We start from the raw sequence: 16,130 nt of genomic DNA on the forward strand, positions 1-16,130 counted from the left end.
AGTTAATTTGCCGGAGGAAAATTAGTAGTGGCGCCATAAGATGGTGATAATAGGATCGCTCTAGTAGTTGAATAAAAGAGATACGGAACCAAATTCCTTGAGTTAGACATATCAACCTCCGTTGTGGGTGGAATAAAATTTTTGTATATAAGGATAATTCAGGTGGTTAAGCACCGTGTTTCTAAAATATTAACCGAAATGTATGGAGTCCATTCAAAGTAACTTTCTAATGCTTTAGAAATATGATCTCTTTGTTCTCCACCATAGCTGACTGACTCGTAATGCACAAGCTTATCGAATTTTGAAGGCCACCCCAAAGTCTTAAACGGCACCAAGTGTCTCTGTTAAAATATGATGCATCGAAAAATATACTCAGACATGTGGATATACACATTTCGGACCCTTTGGATAGAAATTATTGTGGTAAAATGATCATTTATTAAGTTAGACGTGACAATTCTAAAAACTCGAAGCCCAACTTTTAAGTTTTTTAATTATTTTTTACCATTTTTATTTTTAATTTTAATTTTGAAATTTTTTTTCTATTTTTATTAGAACGACTTTAAGATCCTTAGTTTCTTTATAAAATTACATAACCCCTAAATTATTGCATATTAGTAAATTAGAAAATAATATATTTCACTCAGAAAATCGCAATTAACGTCAAGAAAATCATGTAACAGTAAAACTTTGTAGTTAAAAAACATATTTTATTAAAGAAATTAAAAAAATGCTAAAAAAAATTCAATAAATAAAAAAAGGTGCGAAACCTAACTAAGAAATGGTTGAAATAATGACTAATCCGTAAATTCTTAACCAAACAAAAAATAAATCATCAAAACACGACCGAAGAATTATTTAAATTAATCGCCCGTAATCGGTCCGTCACGTATACTTCAGTACATAAATGCTCGTATCAAATCCGAATTGTGAAATAAAATGAAAAATACATCAAAACGCGATGTTGTTGTAAGGCCACTACGTTGTTTAATTAATGGATGTGCACGTGGCGCCGAATTAAGTATAACGGCACCGTTAAAACTCTCGACACAGTGGACACGAATGTTAAGAATGCAAGCAACACCAAAAATACGCCCTGACGATTTTCTGCAGGTAAACAAAGCTAAACAAATTACATGAATTTTAAAGAGCAAAACAATGCAGGCACTCAGATAACTGTAGAGAAGAATGGGTTCGGGTAAATAAGAATAACATTAAGCAATTAGAGCGGCGGGCAAATAACATGTGTACGTTATGTAAGAAGAGCCGGGGCTTAGAAACAGCAACAACAAGCGCAATATGTTGCTAGATAAAGTAACGGTGTTTCTTGCTGTTTAGTCGCTCCGAATTTGATTGATGTGTTCAGTGAAGAATTTTGGCTGAAATTTATGATTTATGACGTTGCCTACGTTACAAGCAAGTAACGGCATGTTACATACGATAACGGTGATCAATATGCGACTAGACTTGAGGGCATTTGTATGAACGTATTAGGTTTCTAAGCTCATTTTGGGTGCAACTCCACGCCAAGCCCTCTCCAGGTGCTGCGCTAGTCAGCACTTTATTCAGCAATCTTTCTCTGCAGCTGAATATGGGATGAAAGCCAAAAATCTTGCAGGCCCTGGTATGGAAATAAGACTTACAGAATGCTCTTTTGAAGCGAGTAAATTTAACGGAATTTAATTACGCCAAATAGGTACTTCATCTGACAATAACCCTGGCACATGGACTAAAATAACTAATTACCGGTCCTCCGATTTCCGAGAAAATTATATTTAAAAACTTAACTCAGACTCAACGCTTGGAATTCATATTCACTTCTCAGCTCATTAGCTGGGGTTAAGAAAAATGATCTTACATATAGTAGAGCTACCAGTACTAAACAGAATGCGAGATTAAGACTCAAAGAATCCAAACATAAGTCTTTTTCCTCTTTATTGGCACAGACACCGTTTACGCGGTTATAGTCGAGTTTACAACAGCGCGCTAATCGTTCTTCCTTTTCGCTGTTTGGCGCCAATTGACGATTCCAAGTGTTCTTTTCCACCTGGTCTTTCCAACGAAGTGGAGGTCTTCCTGTTCCTCTTCTTTCCCCGGCGAATACTGCGTCGAATACTTTCAGAGTTGGAGTGTTTTCATCCATTCGGATGGCATGATCTAACCAGCGTAGCCGCTATCTCTTAATTCGCTGAACTATGTCCATGGCGTCGTATATCTCGTACAGCTCATAGTTCCATCAACTTTGATATTCGCCGTTGCCAATGTGGAGGAGACTATAAACCTTCTGCAGAACCTTTCTCTCGAAAACTCGTAACGTCGACTCATCAAATGTTGCCATCGTCCATGCCTCTACATCATATAGCAGGACGAGAATAATGAGTGAATTATACAGTTTGGTCTTTGTTCGTCGAGGAAGGACATTATTTCTCAATTGCTTAGTCCGAAGTAGCACTTGTTGCCAAGAATTTTTCTGCGTCGGATTTCGAGGTTGACATTGTTATTGGTGTTAATGCTGGTTCTTGGACTTGAAAGTTTTGACTATCAACAGTGACGTGGGAGCCAAGTCGCGAGTGCTACGACAGGAGATCATTCGTCTTGCCCTCGTTCACTGCCAGACCCATCTGCTTTGCTTACTTATCTACTCTGGAGAAAGCAGAACTTAAGGCGCGGTTGTTGAGGCCAATGATATCGATATCATCGGCACACGCCAGCAGCTGTAAACTCTTATAGAAGATTGTACCTTCTTGATTAAGCTCTGCAGCTCGAATAATTATCTCCAGCAGTAGATTGAAGAAGAGAGTCGCCTTGCCTGAAACCAGCTTAGTTCACACAGCCATATTAATTTTGCGGAACTACACAAAATCAATAAAATATTTGAAAAGTCCAAGCCCTTGTCATCCGAAGTTCTGACTTTGGATTTTCCTATTATATTAATAGTATCTTCAATGCTGATTACTCTCAATGAGAACATCATTTAACTCAGGAGTCCTATTAGTGGCTGAGGGATGACCCTCGCGTCGTGTTTGGTCATAAAGACAGTCACAATCATCCTAGAATGTGACGACGCATTATTGTTGCAAAAAATCCATGAATTTTCTTCTTAAAAATCCGACGAATTTCTTCATGTAGAGGCCTCAGAACGGAAAGTAGTGTTCATTATTGACCTCGTTTGACCCTATGGAACGATTTCGGGGTCATGACACCACGGTAGTCAGAGAAAGCTAGTCATCGTTGATTTTTGACCGACTTTGACCTTTATCAATTCTGTTTGTGTGCCACATTGGTCACCTACAATGCAGAATACATATAAAATAAAGATATCAATCAGTTCTGCACAATTACCGTTGCACACTTTTCATTCATACACCACTTAATAGGCGAAGAATAGCAATTTAATTGCCTGCAATAGTCAATACTTTACATTTCTAGTAGATAAGATAGAATTGCAATCGTTGAAGGGACATAACGGCCAAAGGCTTTCAGCTGAGCCAGCCAAGTTGGGTAAATAACCGCACATGGTATCCAATGGCTTCAGTGACTTCAATTACACAACTCTGTTTTCAGCCTCGTTAGTGCAGCATTGAACAGCCTTACGGCACTCTCCGTATGGGAGCAAAAAAGAATGAGAGAGAATAAGAAAAAAAGAAGTTTCCGAGGCAAACGAACGCCAAACTCAACTTCTACTATCATGTAATACATGTAGTTCACACTCGTACATACATGTACATTAGGGTGATTCAAAAAAAATTTTTTTTTTTTTTTCAATTGGTACTAGCAAAAATAGGTTCCTAGACACCTCTAAGAAAGCCTCTCCAAATATGAGTTTTTAATTGTAACGGGAAGGTCCTCCGCCTAACGGTTTTCTATTTTTTCTTATTACCAGATAGAAAAATTTATATCTCGCTTCCAACTACTTGAACAAATATTTTGTTAATTAGGTTTTGTAGGAAATTGAATGCTCTAAAATATGGTCTCTTATGATTTTTTCGTAAACCCAACCGTTTAAAAGATATTAACGGTTGAAATTTGACTTTTTTTGGAAAAATTCTTTTTTTCTTATTAATTTTATAACTCAATGAAAAAAAATTATTATGAATGATGATACACATAGTTTTGTAGGAAATTTACTGCTCTATAAAAAATGGTCTACTACGATATTTCGATTAAGTTAAGCGTTTACGAGATATTCATCGTCAAACATCAATGCATATTAGGGTGATTCAAAAAAAAATTTTTTTTTTTTCGTTTGGTACTGGGTTCCTAGACACCTCTAAGAAAGCCTCTCCAAAAATCTATTCATAATATTTTTTTTTCATTGAGTTATAAAATTAATAAGAAAAAAAGAATTTTTCCAAAAATAGTCTTAGAGGTGTCTAGGAACCTATTTTTGCGAGTACCAATTGAAAAAAAAAAAAAAAATTTTTTTGAATCACCTTAATGTACATACATATGCAGAAACGCAATCAACACCAGTCCTTGGTTGCGAAGCTGCACGAAAACCACAAAAAATTGCGCGAATACCAAAATTCATCAAATTTTTTGTATAAAAGTGTTATCGCGTTTGCGTTGCGTTGCTACATTTTTCATTAGCTCGGCAGTGCTTTAAAATTGCTGGTTTTTCAAACAAAGCAACGAGAAGAAGTCAGGGGAAGACAATTGGGAGATCTGAGGAGCCAATCAATGTCATTGTTTTGACATCAGACGTGTTAGGAATTTTTGTACTAGAAACTTAATAGTTTGGTTCACAGTGTAACATGACGGACTAGATCATACAAGCATATTTCATAGATCTTATTTGTATTCCGTGATACCATATAATTCTATTTTTATAATCAACGCCGCTTAATGTGAAATGGATCTCGTCTGTATACGCACCCGGCTTTCGAATTTAAGAAGACATTGCCACCAGCTTTTGTATTGAAAAAGGTAGTAGTAAGGTTTTTCTTTAAGTATATGCCCTCTCAGACTCTGTGGTGACTGGTTCTACCATCGGTATTTTCCAGCTTAATTTCTTAACTAAGATTAATTTATCAAAAAGCGTCAAAAAACGTCTCCAAACAACAGCCTCAAACGAGAGAACGAGGGCAAGACGAAATCTCCTGTTCTCAAACAAACAGTCGTCGCAGTCGCGTCTAGATTCCACTCCCTGTTAACAGTCATAACTTCGAAGTTCTAGATAATTTCGTCTAACTTGGAACCAGTGTTAACAGCAATAATAATGTCAGCCTCGAAATCCAACGCAGAATAACTCTTGCCAACAGGCGCTACTTCGGACTAAGTAGGCAATTGAGAAGTAAAGTCCTCTCTCGACGAACAAAAACAAAACTCTATAAGTCATTCATTATTTCCGTCTTGCTATATGGTCCAGAGGCATGGTGGTACTTTCACTTCTCTTAGGCCCACATGATCTTTCAAAATGGTTCTCACTGTTCTTTCCGATATACCAACGATGCCAGTAAGATCTCTGACGATTCTCACGCAGCAACTCCTTTATTTTATTGATATGTTAATCAGCAGTTGATCTTGGTAGCATGGTCTCATGGCTTTATTTGAAAACCCAGCTAGGCTTCTCTAACAGAAAGATCAGATATTTAAAAACAATACACAAACTCTGAAAAATTAGATCAAAACAAGATTTGCTCACTATACTGAAGATGTTTGATTCTTTTCATCCAAACCCACTAAACTTTCCATGCAATTTTTTCTTACACACAAAGAATTAAAGCATTAACACTGCATAGTATACATTGTTGCTCACTTCCCAGGTCCTGCTATTTATTTCCTTTCGATTACCACTGTCGCCAGCATTTCATCGTTTTTCATTTCATTTGTTAGCTTTCGATTTATCATTTCACCAACAAGAAAATCATTTGAAAACTACCATAAATAATATAAAATTTATAAGGTCACTGGAAAGTGTTAGTGCAGTTATGTGGACAAACTGTCAACTGCAGCTTGTAAGCCAAGTGAAGGCATCTACTGTTGGCAACTTTAAGTAACTGTAAAAATTCTGCACTCATGTGTGTATATAATAACACCACTCAACAGATGTGGAGGAAAAATTTGCAACTGATGTGCTGAGAGATCTGTAGAGTTTTTGAGGTGTGCTGTTTACGAATTTGAGTTCAGAAATTTTCCATCACGTGCAACTATTTTTGTCATTGTAAAAATGGCGGTGGTTTAACCCCTACACCTCTTGTCTACAATACAAAAATCCTAAGTATTAGGAAATGTTTACTATCATTTTTGGTTTTAGCAACCCAAAATGGGCAAGAAACAGCCTCTAACATCAGAGTCACAGAATCACTGTTAACTGGTGTAATATATAAATATTCATAGGGGTACAATATATAACCAAATTATATTTCTAACACAAAAATTGTCTTTAATATGCGGCGAGAACTTGTCATCCCAATTTGTAGCCATTCTTTTTGAGGCATGTTGCATTTTACGAAAGGAAATCTTTCTTTGTTTTTAAACTTTTGGCACTGAACAATCTTACTATTGTATTTAATAAATAGCTTGCGTTTATTTTAATTTTTTCTTCCGATTTTTTTTTTGTTTTTTTGCATAATTTGTACAATCATTTCACTTTGTTTCGTTCTCTCTCGCCTGATGAACTTTATTTAATGACAGCATTGCATTCAAGTTTATGTGGCTGCAATTACATTAGAGTGGATCGCAAAAAAAGTATTGCAAAAAGCTTAAAAATCACAGCAGAAAATAAACATTTACAATTAATATATTAGCATTTTTTTATTACTTAAAGTTTACTTTCGTATGTTAATCTCGGAGTGTGAACCATAGTTCAAGTTTATGGAACGCTAGAAGAACATTAAAATATCACTATGAAGTATATTGAACACTTTACGACAGAAACATTATAATTTGAGCAATTTGACATAATCCTGTCATAATTCCGTCATCATTACAGCAATACCTACTTCATAAACAATAGAGTTCGGATATGAATTTCCTTTTCAAAACTTTCTATACATTATGGGCAGCGCGAAATAATGTCATAATTTCAGTGGTTCTATTTCTATATGTAAAAGGTTGAGACTATGTCAAATTTAAGCAGTTCTAAAGTTTACTTGTAACAATGTAAACTATTGGCATTTTCTATTCCAATTTATGATCATCATAATCTCAGAGCAACTATTGAACGTTTTTTCAAAGCACGGTACAAAATTTCCCGTCTATGAGACAAAAAAGTATTTTGTCGAAAGCTGCAGCGCATCATTAAAGACCCAAATCAGTCTATTGAAAAGAGTGGGTAAAAATACATTTATTTCCAAATTCGGCAATAAGCAAAATGTCATTGAATCACCATTACATCTCGAAAATATTACGGTTTGCTGCGATTTATAATATGAAAAATGAACAAATATGAAATATGTGGTTCGAACAGGACGGCGCCACAAGTCACACAGCAAATGTCACAATCGAGTTATTGAAAACCAAGTTTGATGAACGTTTTATCTCACGAAATAGCCCAGTCAATTGGCCACCTCGGTCGTGTGATTCGACGCCGTTAAACTATTTCCTGTGGGGCTAATCAAAACCAGACAGCGACGATTGAAATTCGTAAGAATATCTGACTAATATAAAGTCGATAATAACTTTTAAAATGCATAGTTCCTGTCCTATATCGGTGAGGAAAATTTCTCCATATGGCAAGACTGCATTTGACAGAACCTGCTTACCGATCAAAAATAAATCCCGATTCTCTAACTCTCTAAAGGGTAAATTTTAACACAAAGAACGAAAAAATCAATATGTTGTCTAATAAAATTCATCATATAAAATAAAATAATTTTAAAAACACAGTTGAAGGTCTTCATAACCCAAACTATTGAATTGGCAATAGTAGTCAAATTGCATATAAATTTCCTTCCATAACTTGAATTTTCTTTGTGGATTATGGTGATTCGAGTTAAAGAAGCTCAACTGAATATTATTTTCGACGAAACTGCTCCGCTCTAATACACATTTTTATATCCTGGTTTGCTGGTTTTAATAAGTGCACTTGCGGTTAACTGCTTGTGGGTTGTGTTCTTTTTTTTTTTTTTTGTTTGAAATTTACCACAAGCACTTTCAATAACAAACTGACAAATAGCCAATCAGCCACACAAGAGAGCAACGCAGTCTTATGGGCTTACTGACCGACGACGACAGCAAATCACACTTACGAGGATATAACTTTTTTATTATTGTATGTATGTACGATTCACCCGTTTTACAAATAAAATTGAAAATACACATGTGCTTTCCGTATGCTACAAAAATATGCTTTAAAAGAGCAATTTGTAGTGGAGAAACATGCACTTTAAGTGTGTGTAATAGAAAGTTATAATTATGTTTTAGTATGTTCGGCTATTCTAAGTTTATGGTAGCTAATTATTGCATTTAGGTATGCTTCGCTTTCAAACAAAAACAAATAAAAATATAAAATGTGTATAAGAGATTTGTGTATGATATATATGTATATATATACATATATATTTGCATAAGAAATAATTCATTCGTTAAGAAAAAATTATAGAAATTTTACTTCCAATCGTATGAGAAAAGGTTACGTATCCGCCACGGCGACCTCACCCAGTTAACTCATTTGAGCTAAGATAAGATTAATTGCATTTATTAGTACAAAAATTGATATTTATTAATAAAACTTTTTATTTATTAATTAAATTTACTAAATGATTTCAATATCTCAATTATTGAAGAAACTCGAACAAATATGACAAAGTGCGCCGTCTTTAACCGAGTTTTTTCCGTGTGTTTTTGAAGTCAGTTGACAAGATTTCTACTGAACTGATCTTCCTGAAATTTTACAGGTCTTTGAAGTACAATTCTTAAACACTTGGACGAAAAAATTTCTTTTTCTATATCACAACTATAAAATTTTAATTTTTTTGTAAAAAATTTTTGCCAAAAATAAAATTTTCCGTTTTTTTTTCCTTCGTCCAAGTTCAAAGTTAAGGTTTTACCTAAAACAAGTTTTTTTCACTTTAGATGATTCTGTAAGGAGTTCGTCGCAATAACTGAGTTTAAAACATTTTTTTTCAAATATTTCATAATTTCTTTGTTAATAGTGTATGTTCGTAACAATACAAAATTCTAAAAAAAAATATTTAATTTTTTGTATGAAAAAAAAATTTGAAAAAAGTCTGTTTTTTACCCGAGGAAACCCATGTAATCACTTAATCAAGCAGCTTGTACAGACTTATCTTATTCACTTGCTTACAAATCATTATCTTTTAAATTATTCCAATATTATAACTGCATATCTACTTCTCTTCCTACTTTCTATTACCAATATGCATACAAGTATATGGATATACTAACAAGAAATTAAGATATAATTAGGAGTAATATGGAATGTCTAGAAATGCGTTACTTCGAACATTCCGATATGCAAAAATTTAATAAGCTAAATAGCGTCAGAAAATATATTTATACATTACATTACATACATTACCTTCTGTAGCAACTAATCTATTCAAATATATATGTACAAGCGAGTGTATGCATGTATGCATATATATGTATATCTGCAATGAAAAGCAAGCAATAAATTATTATGAAAACTTAATTAGAATCGTTTGGATAAATGATTTAGCTGGAATTACTGCTTTTTATTGCTAGCGAACGAGTAATAAGGAAAATAGGTTGCGTATACGCACTGATGCCCTTTAGTATGAGAGCAAATAATTAATATGAGGAGCAATTTCCATTGTAGTTGGCGGAAAAATATTTTAAAAAGTAGTTATTAACATTTTATGAACTCTTTTTGATTTATTTCTTTTCATTTTTGCTTTGAACTTAATTTTTCCGCTATAAGATTATAATGTAAAGCGAAAAATACTTGCGATTTCATACTCGAATGAATAATTCATATAAGCAACTTAGCATTAAATAATAAATTTCCGAAGAATTTTACACCTTCATGACAGCTACTAGAGTACTGAGTTGGCTAGCTATGTATACATATTTACATAAATTATTCATACTGAATTCGAACACATTTCTTTATAAGATGAAAAACATACACTTACCATAGCTTCTTCTAGTCAAATATCTACATTTATGTAATTTGTTACATTTCTGCTTGACTTACAGGCAGCAGAATCAGGAAATTTGGATGAGTTTAAGCGACTATATCAGTCGGATAATGCACGTTTGTCGATAAGGGACAGCAAGGGGCGCACAGCAGCACACCAGGCAGCGGCACGAAATCGTGTGAATATTTTGCGCTACATAAATGATCAGCGTGCAGGTAGGTTGCTTATTCATACTGTATGTAAATATATATGTACATATATATTAAGGTGTTAATGGCATCTTCTATATTTTCTGATTGAATACTTATTTTATTAACTGCCTTGTTTTCCTATTTCCAGATCTCAACGCTAAGGACAATGCGGGCAACACGCCGCTGCATGTGGCAGTTGAGAATAATTCGTTCGACGCACTTAGTTATCTACTTTCTATGTAAGTAGATATATTTGAAAATTGATTCACAAAACATATTAGAATTAAAGTATACCGTGACGCATAAAAAAAAAACGATTTTCGTGAATTTTTATAAGAGAAAGTACGCGATTGAATATTTCGAACTTCTTTGAACGTAATAAGGTATATCTTTAACTATATTTTAAGATTGTTTTTTTACAAAAATATTGAAAAATAACGGAGTTATGTGCTGTCTGCGGAAGTGCCCCAATTGCCGAATGATTAGCTGAAAAGAAACTCAAAAAGGTTATTGAATATATCAAAAATTAACAAAATGGCGTAATTTTGAAAAAAAAATCGTTTTTTAGGTAAAAAATTGTCGTTTCTATTAATGTCAAGTCGACGATTTTCAACCAATCAAAAAGATCGTTTGTATAGTAAATATATTCAAAATACTCAGTTTTAATTTTAAGTCGATCGGTCAATTTCTCGTTGAGTTATGACGCCAGCAATTCTGAAAAATGTCTCTTGAAATACCTTTAGAGTTCATTTATATGTGCCTGAGCGGTCCGTCTTTAAAACGCTGTAAAAACTATTCAAGATTTCCATTGATATTTATGGAAATATAAGCTATCGAAAAAGCAAATAAAAACATTTTTTTGTTTTAAAATTAAAAATAAGAGAAACTTAGCAAACCCTAAAAGTATTTTGTAAAAGAGAATGTATTTGATATCTCAGACTATGGTCCACTAACATATTTCATATTAGGATTTCATTGACTTATCGAAGGGTTGAGGTTAGGTTAGGTAATTTCAGGTATTAAGATTGATCTTTGAGGCGGAGTTTGAATTAAACCAGTGCTTTGGAATGACAATAGATCTTAAATATGGAAAGACAAAACGCCTTAAACCCATCAGAAATATGGCCAAACGATTGATTTCCATTCCCGCTAGTTTACCAGGATGACTAGAGCTAACTGATTCATGGAATTTCAACCTCAATCTTTAAAAAAGAACCCACTTTTGAAGAACGAAATGTCGAGAGTTTTAGCGTCACTGCAAAGCTATCCATTTAATTGTGGTTCAACTATAATCAGATGACCATACAAGCCGTAATACGTAGGGTGTCGATCGGGAGTAACCGATCGATTAGTTACAAACGTAAAGTCAGTGATTTCAAGATCAGTATCGGAGTAAATACTTATATCTTTCTAAGATATGCTTATATGGACTCTACTTGAAGAGTAAACGAGATAGTAGAAGATTGTACTTGAATAAAATACAATATTTTAGATTGAACTTTTTGATTCGGAAAATATCAATATTAATATTTACAAACCATATATGAAACATATTAGAAACTGCTTGACAAAAAATGTCTGATGTCAGCGGCTATATTAACAGGCATGACGAATCGGTGTAGCATATATAAAATAACTAACTCACTTCGTCAAATATTAATAAATAAATGAAAATCAAACATAAAGTTATTGGTAACAAATTTTTCGAAAATTATGAACTTTTTAAACACACTAACGCAAATTTCGGAGAAACTATAAAGTATATATCTAAATGGTATCGCCGAGCTGAGTCGGAACCGCCGATATCGGATCACTACCACAATACAAGTTGACCGATCAAAATCAAGTTTTTGTATGAAAAAATTTTTTGTTTGACGAGATATCTTCAAGAAATTTGACACGAATTACTATGTAATCCAATGGTATAATTTCCGATCAAATTGTTAAGATCGAACCATTATAGTATATAGCCATACAAACTCGTTGACTAAAATCCAGTTCTTATATGAAAAACTTTTTTATTTGACAAACTACTTTAACAAAATTTGGCTTGAATTACTTTTAAAGCCTACTGGACAATCTCCGAACAATTCAGATCGGAATATTATAACATAAAGTTTCAATACAAAAAGATCGGTTAAATATAATCAAGAGGCTTTTTCGAATCAATAAATTATAAGAAAGAAATATATTATTTGACCTAAGAATAACCAAAACTTGTCTGAACAACTCTTAATAATTAATTTCCATGCTCTCACACTCACCACAGACCCGTCGATACCGGCCTACTCAACGAGAAGAAACAGGCGCCAATACATTTAGCAACCGAACTGAATAACGTGCAGGCACTACGAGTTATGGGCAGATACCGCAAGGAAATCGATATAAAACAAGGCGGCGAACATGGACGCACAGCTTTACACTTGGCCGCCATTTATGATCACGAGGAGTGCGCCAGAATACTGGTGAGTGAGCAATTGCAAAATGGATCTTTGTATGTGTGAAGAAGAGAATATGCAAGAAAAGTGTAATGTATGTGTGTATGAAAGTATGATGAGTGTAAATTAAGGCTGTATGGACACTAGTATATACATATAGGCTCAAACAAACATATATTTTATAAAAAATATTTATATACTAATTCTTTAATTTAATTTCTATACTAAAGACATAAGTACATTTGTATATAAAACCGATTCTACGTCACCTCACATACATACATTTCCTACATATCTTCCTTATATGGTTTACCACTAACACATTTATGTATGTGTTCGTTAGCTCCCATCATTTTTTTCTTTAAAATCATTCATAATTATTATTTTTGTTACCATAATTTCCCCATCATTATACAAGTAGTTATTGTTATTGTAGTAGTTTTAATTGTTTTTTTTTTTTTGTTATTGTTGTGTAGCGTCATTTGAACACCATTTAATACGTGTTGCATATGTCTGTCGTATCTTCCAGATAACCGAATTCGAAGCATGTCCCCGCACACCTTGCAACAACGGTTACTATCCCATACACGAAGCGGCTAAGAATGCCAGCTCCAGAACGATGGAGGTCTTCTTGCAGGCAAGTAAACGCATATATGTACATACATACAAAATGTGTATGTGTGTGTGTATATGAAAATGTTGAACGAACACATGCACATCCATAGTTCCCTCTTCAAGTTTTGTTTGTATGTATTAGTAGTTAGTGGACTCAAACCTTAAATTTATATGTACACACTTTATATTCACAGTTATTTCTTACATAATTATTTGTATCTTTTGATTTGACATTTGCAGCGTCTAAATGTGTTTATATATATATAATTGTACGGCACGCCTACGCTGACATGACTTCGTAGACATTTTCGTATATATATTTTTACTTAAATTTTGTGGTACTGTTAACCTTTGCTTACTTGTGAATATCTACACAAACACTTGTTCACAAAACATTTATTTACATATTTGCTGTCCTTGCTGTTATATACATATGAATATGTTAGTATGTATGTGTGCATACCACATGACTGTTTCTATTTGCTTATTTTATTGTGTTATTTCGCAAATATTTGTCCAAGCCACATGCCATTCCGCAAATGGTCTCTTGAGGTTATACAAAGTAAAGGATAAATTGTGGGAAGTATTTCGCAAATTTCTCTCAAATATATTTTAGTTAAGAAATAATAATTTGCTAAGTAAACTACTGCTTATGCTTTATATATTACAACCCTTAAAGATGCACTTTACTTTTACAAAAGTCAGTATAGTTGAAGAAAGTCTGTTGCATACTATGTGTTAATGTATGTATGTACAAACACAACAAACACCAGTGGTGGTAACGAAAGTAAGAAGGTACAATAAAACCACTAAATTAACGTTAAAACTCGTTTAGACAAATCATTTAGCTGGAAATACTGCTTTTTATCGCTAAAAGGCAAGAAAAAGGTTACGTATACGCACCGGTCACCTATACGATGAAAGCAAATGATTAGCAATAAGAACACTTTTCATTGCATTTTAAAGCCAAAATGTCGTTAATTTCTACTGCCCCGATAATACCCTGCACAAATCGAAAAAAATTTAAAACATGAACCCGATTTTCTTCGATCAGTTTGTATGACAGCTATATGTTACAGTGATCCGATCTGAACTATTTGTTCGGAGATTGTACAGTTGACTTTGAAAGTATTTCATGCCAATTTTCGTGAAGATATATTATCAAACAAAAAAAAAACTGCATACAAGAACTTGATTTCGTTCGAACAGTTTGTATGACAGCTATGCGTTGTAGTGATCCAATCTGAACAATATCTTCGGATGTTATATGGTTGCTTTGGACAATAATCCATGCAAATTTTCTTTAAGTTATCTCGTCAAATAAAAAAGTTTTTCATACAAGCACTTGATTTTGATTGATCAGTTTGTATGACAGCTATAAGCTATAGTGGTCGGATATTGGCGATTCTAACAAATGCGCAGCTTCTTTGAGAGAAAACGACGAGTGCAAAATTGCAGATCGACATCTCAAAAACTGAGGGACAGAGTCGAGTGCAAACCATTGATAGAATACCTCAAAAAAGAACCAAGCTATGAAACATAGCGAGCGTTAGCGTCATTTCAAGATACGATTCAATATATACCTCAAATGCCCAGAATCAATTTTACTCTCTCTATCTTTGTTTTTTAATAATATGTCTTAAGAGCTTCTTTCCAAAACAGTCCACTTTGCAAACAGATATAAAATATTAGCGGAGGCTTCAGAAATCAAGAATCGTTTGACGAATTCTGTTCCCCAACCTCAACTATATACAAAAACCTCTACTTAAAATCCTACATTTCACATACCAAATGGCCTGAAAAATTTTGTTACAGATTAATAATACTGGGTAGTCGAAAAAATATTTTCGTATTTTATCAATAGATATCGCTGCAGTATATCTCCAGTGCTACCGATCACATTGTGGCATACCATATAATATTGAAAAGATGAGGTTTTAAGCTTCATTTAACCAAACAAAAAATTTAATTCGGGGAGGTTGAAAAAAAGTTACAGTTGTTCAAATGTGAGTGAAAATAATGAAGAAATTTGGTATATACAGTCGAACTTCCATAACTCGAACTTCTTTAACTCGAATTTTCTCTAAATCGAACTAAATGGGTTGGCAGTAGCATTAAGAGAGTAATTAACATATAAATTTCCTTCCGTAACTCGAACTTCCATAACTCGAAGTTCTCCTATAACTCCAAGGCCTGGATGACTGGCCAAATTTTTGTAGAATGGGTTCTAAATTTGGATAAGCGCTTTCAAAGTACTGGCCGAAAAATTTTATTGTTTATTGAAAATTGCCCAGCACATTCTAAAGACGTACAAAGCAAACTGAAAGCCATTGAACTGGCATTTTTTCCACCGAATATGACCTCTAAATTACAGCCGCTGGATCAGGGAGTAATTCAAAACTTGAAAGTTTTTTATCGTACCAGAATAGTAAAAGAAGCACCAAAGCGTATAGAGGCAAACGAAAAACAAGATATTACACTTACGGATTACATCAATCATGTAACAAAAGCTTGGGATATTGCCGTCAAAAATCAAACCATAGCGAATTGCTTCAAAAAAGCTGGATTTGGTCAATACTCTGAATGGGAAGAGGAAGATGGCATATCTCTGAGTTTTTAAGTACTACTGATGAATATCGAAATGTAATTGAAGCTGATTACGAAGCATGGTTAAAAGCAAACAAAATAACTTGCAGTGCTACTCTTCAGGATTATATTGCAGTAGATAATGACCTTTGCACAACTGGCTTTCCTACAGATGCTGATATTGTTGAGAATTACTGCCCTGAATTAGATGATCCAATATTAAGCGGAACGGA

At 33.8% G+C, this 16,130-nt stretch overlaps 1 protein-coding gene across 4 annotated transcripts in view; it reads left to right on the top strand.

The window, feature by feature from the left end:
- LOC126761692 (transient receptor potential cation channel subfamily A member 1) overlaps positions 1 to 16,130 on the top strand; it is a 51,169-nt gene that overhangs the window by 10,601 nt on the left and 24,438 nt on the right. For 2 of the 4 annotated variants that reach the window (XM_050478051.1, XM_050478053.1), the window contains exons 1-5: positions 654 to 1,113; positions 10,126 to 10,282; positions 10,407 to 10,497; positions 12,528 to 12,723; positions 13,226 to 13,333. In XM_050478051.1, the coding sequence (XP_050334008.1) occupies positions 940 to 1,113; positions 10,126 to 10,282; positions 10,407 to 10,497; positions 12,528 to 12,723; positions 13,226 to 13,333 (726 nt within the window). In that variant the 5' untranslated portion in view covers positions 654 to 939. Of the gene's footprint in view, positions 1 to 653; positions 1,114 to 10,125; positions 10,283 to 10,406; positions 10,498 to 12,527; positions 12,724 to 13,225; positions 13,334 to 16,130 lie in introns of those variants that run through there. The other 2 variants (XM_050478052.1, XM_050478050.1) reach the window with 1 other exon arrangement.

This window comes from Bactrocera neohumeralis, chromosome 6 (genome assembly GCF_024586455.1).
Source record: "Bactrocera neohumeralis isolate Rockhampton chromosome 6, APGP_CSIRO_Bneo_wtdbg2-racon-allhic-juicebox.fasta_v2, whole genome shotgun sequence".
Classification (NCBI taxonomy): domain Eukaryota; kingdom Metazoa; phylum Arthropoda; class Insecta; order Diptera; family Tephritidae; genus Bactrocera; species Bactrocera neohumeralis.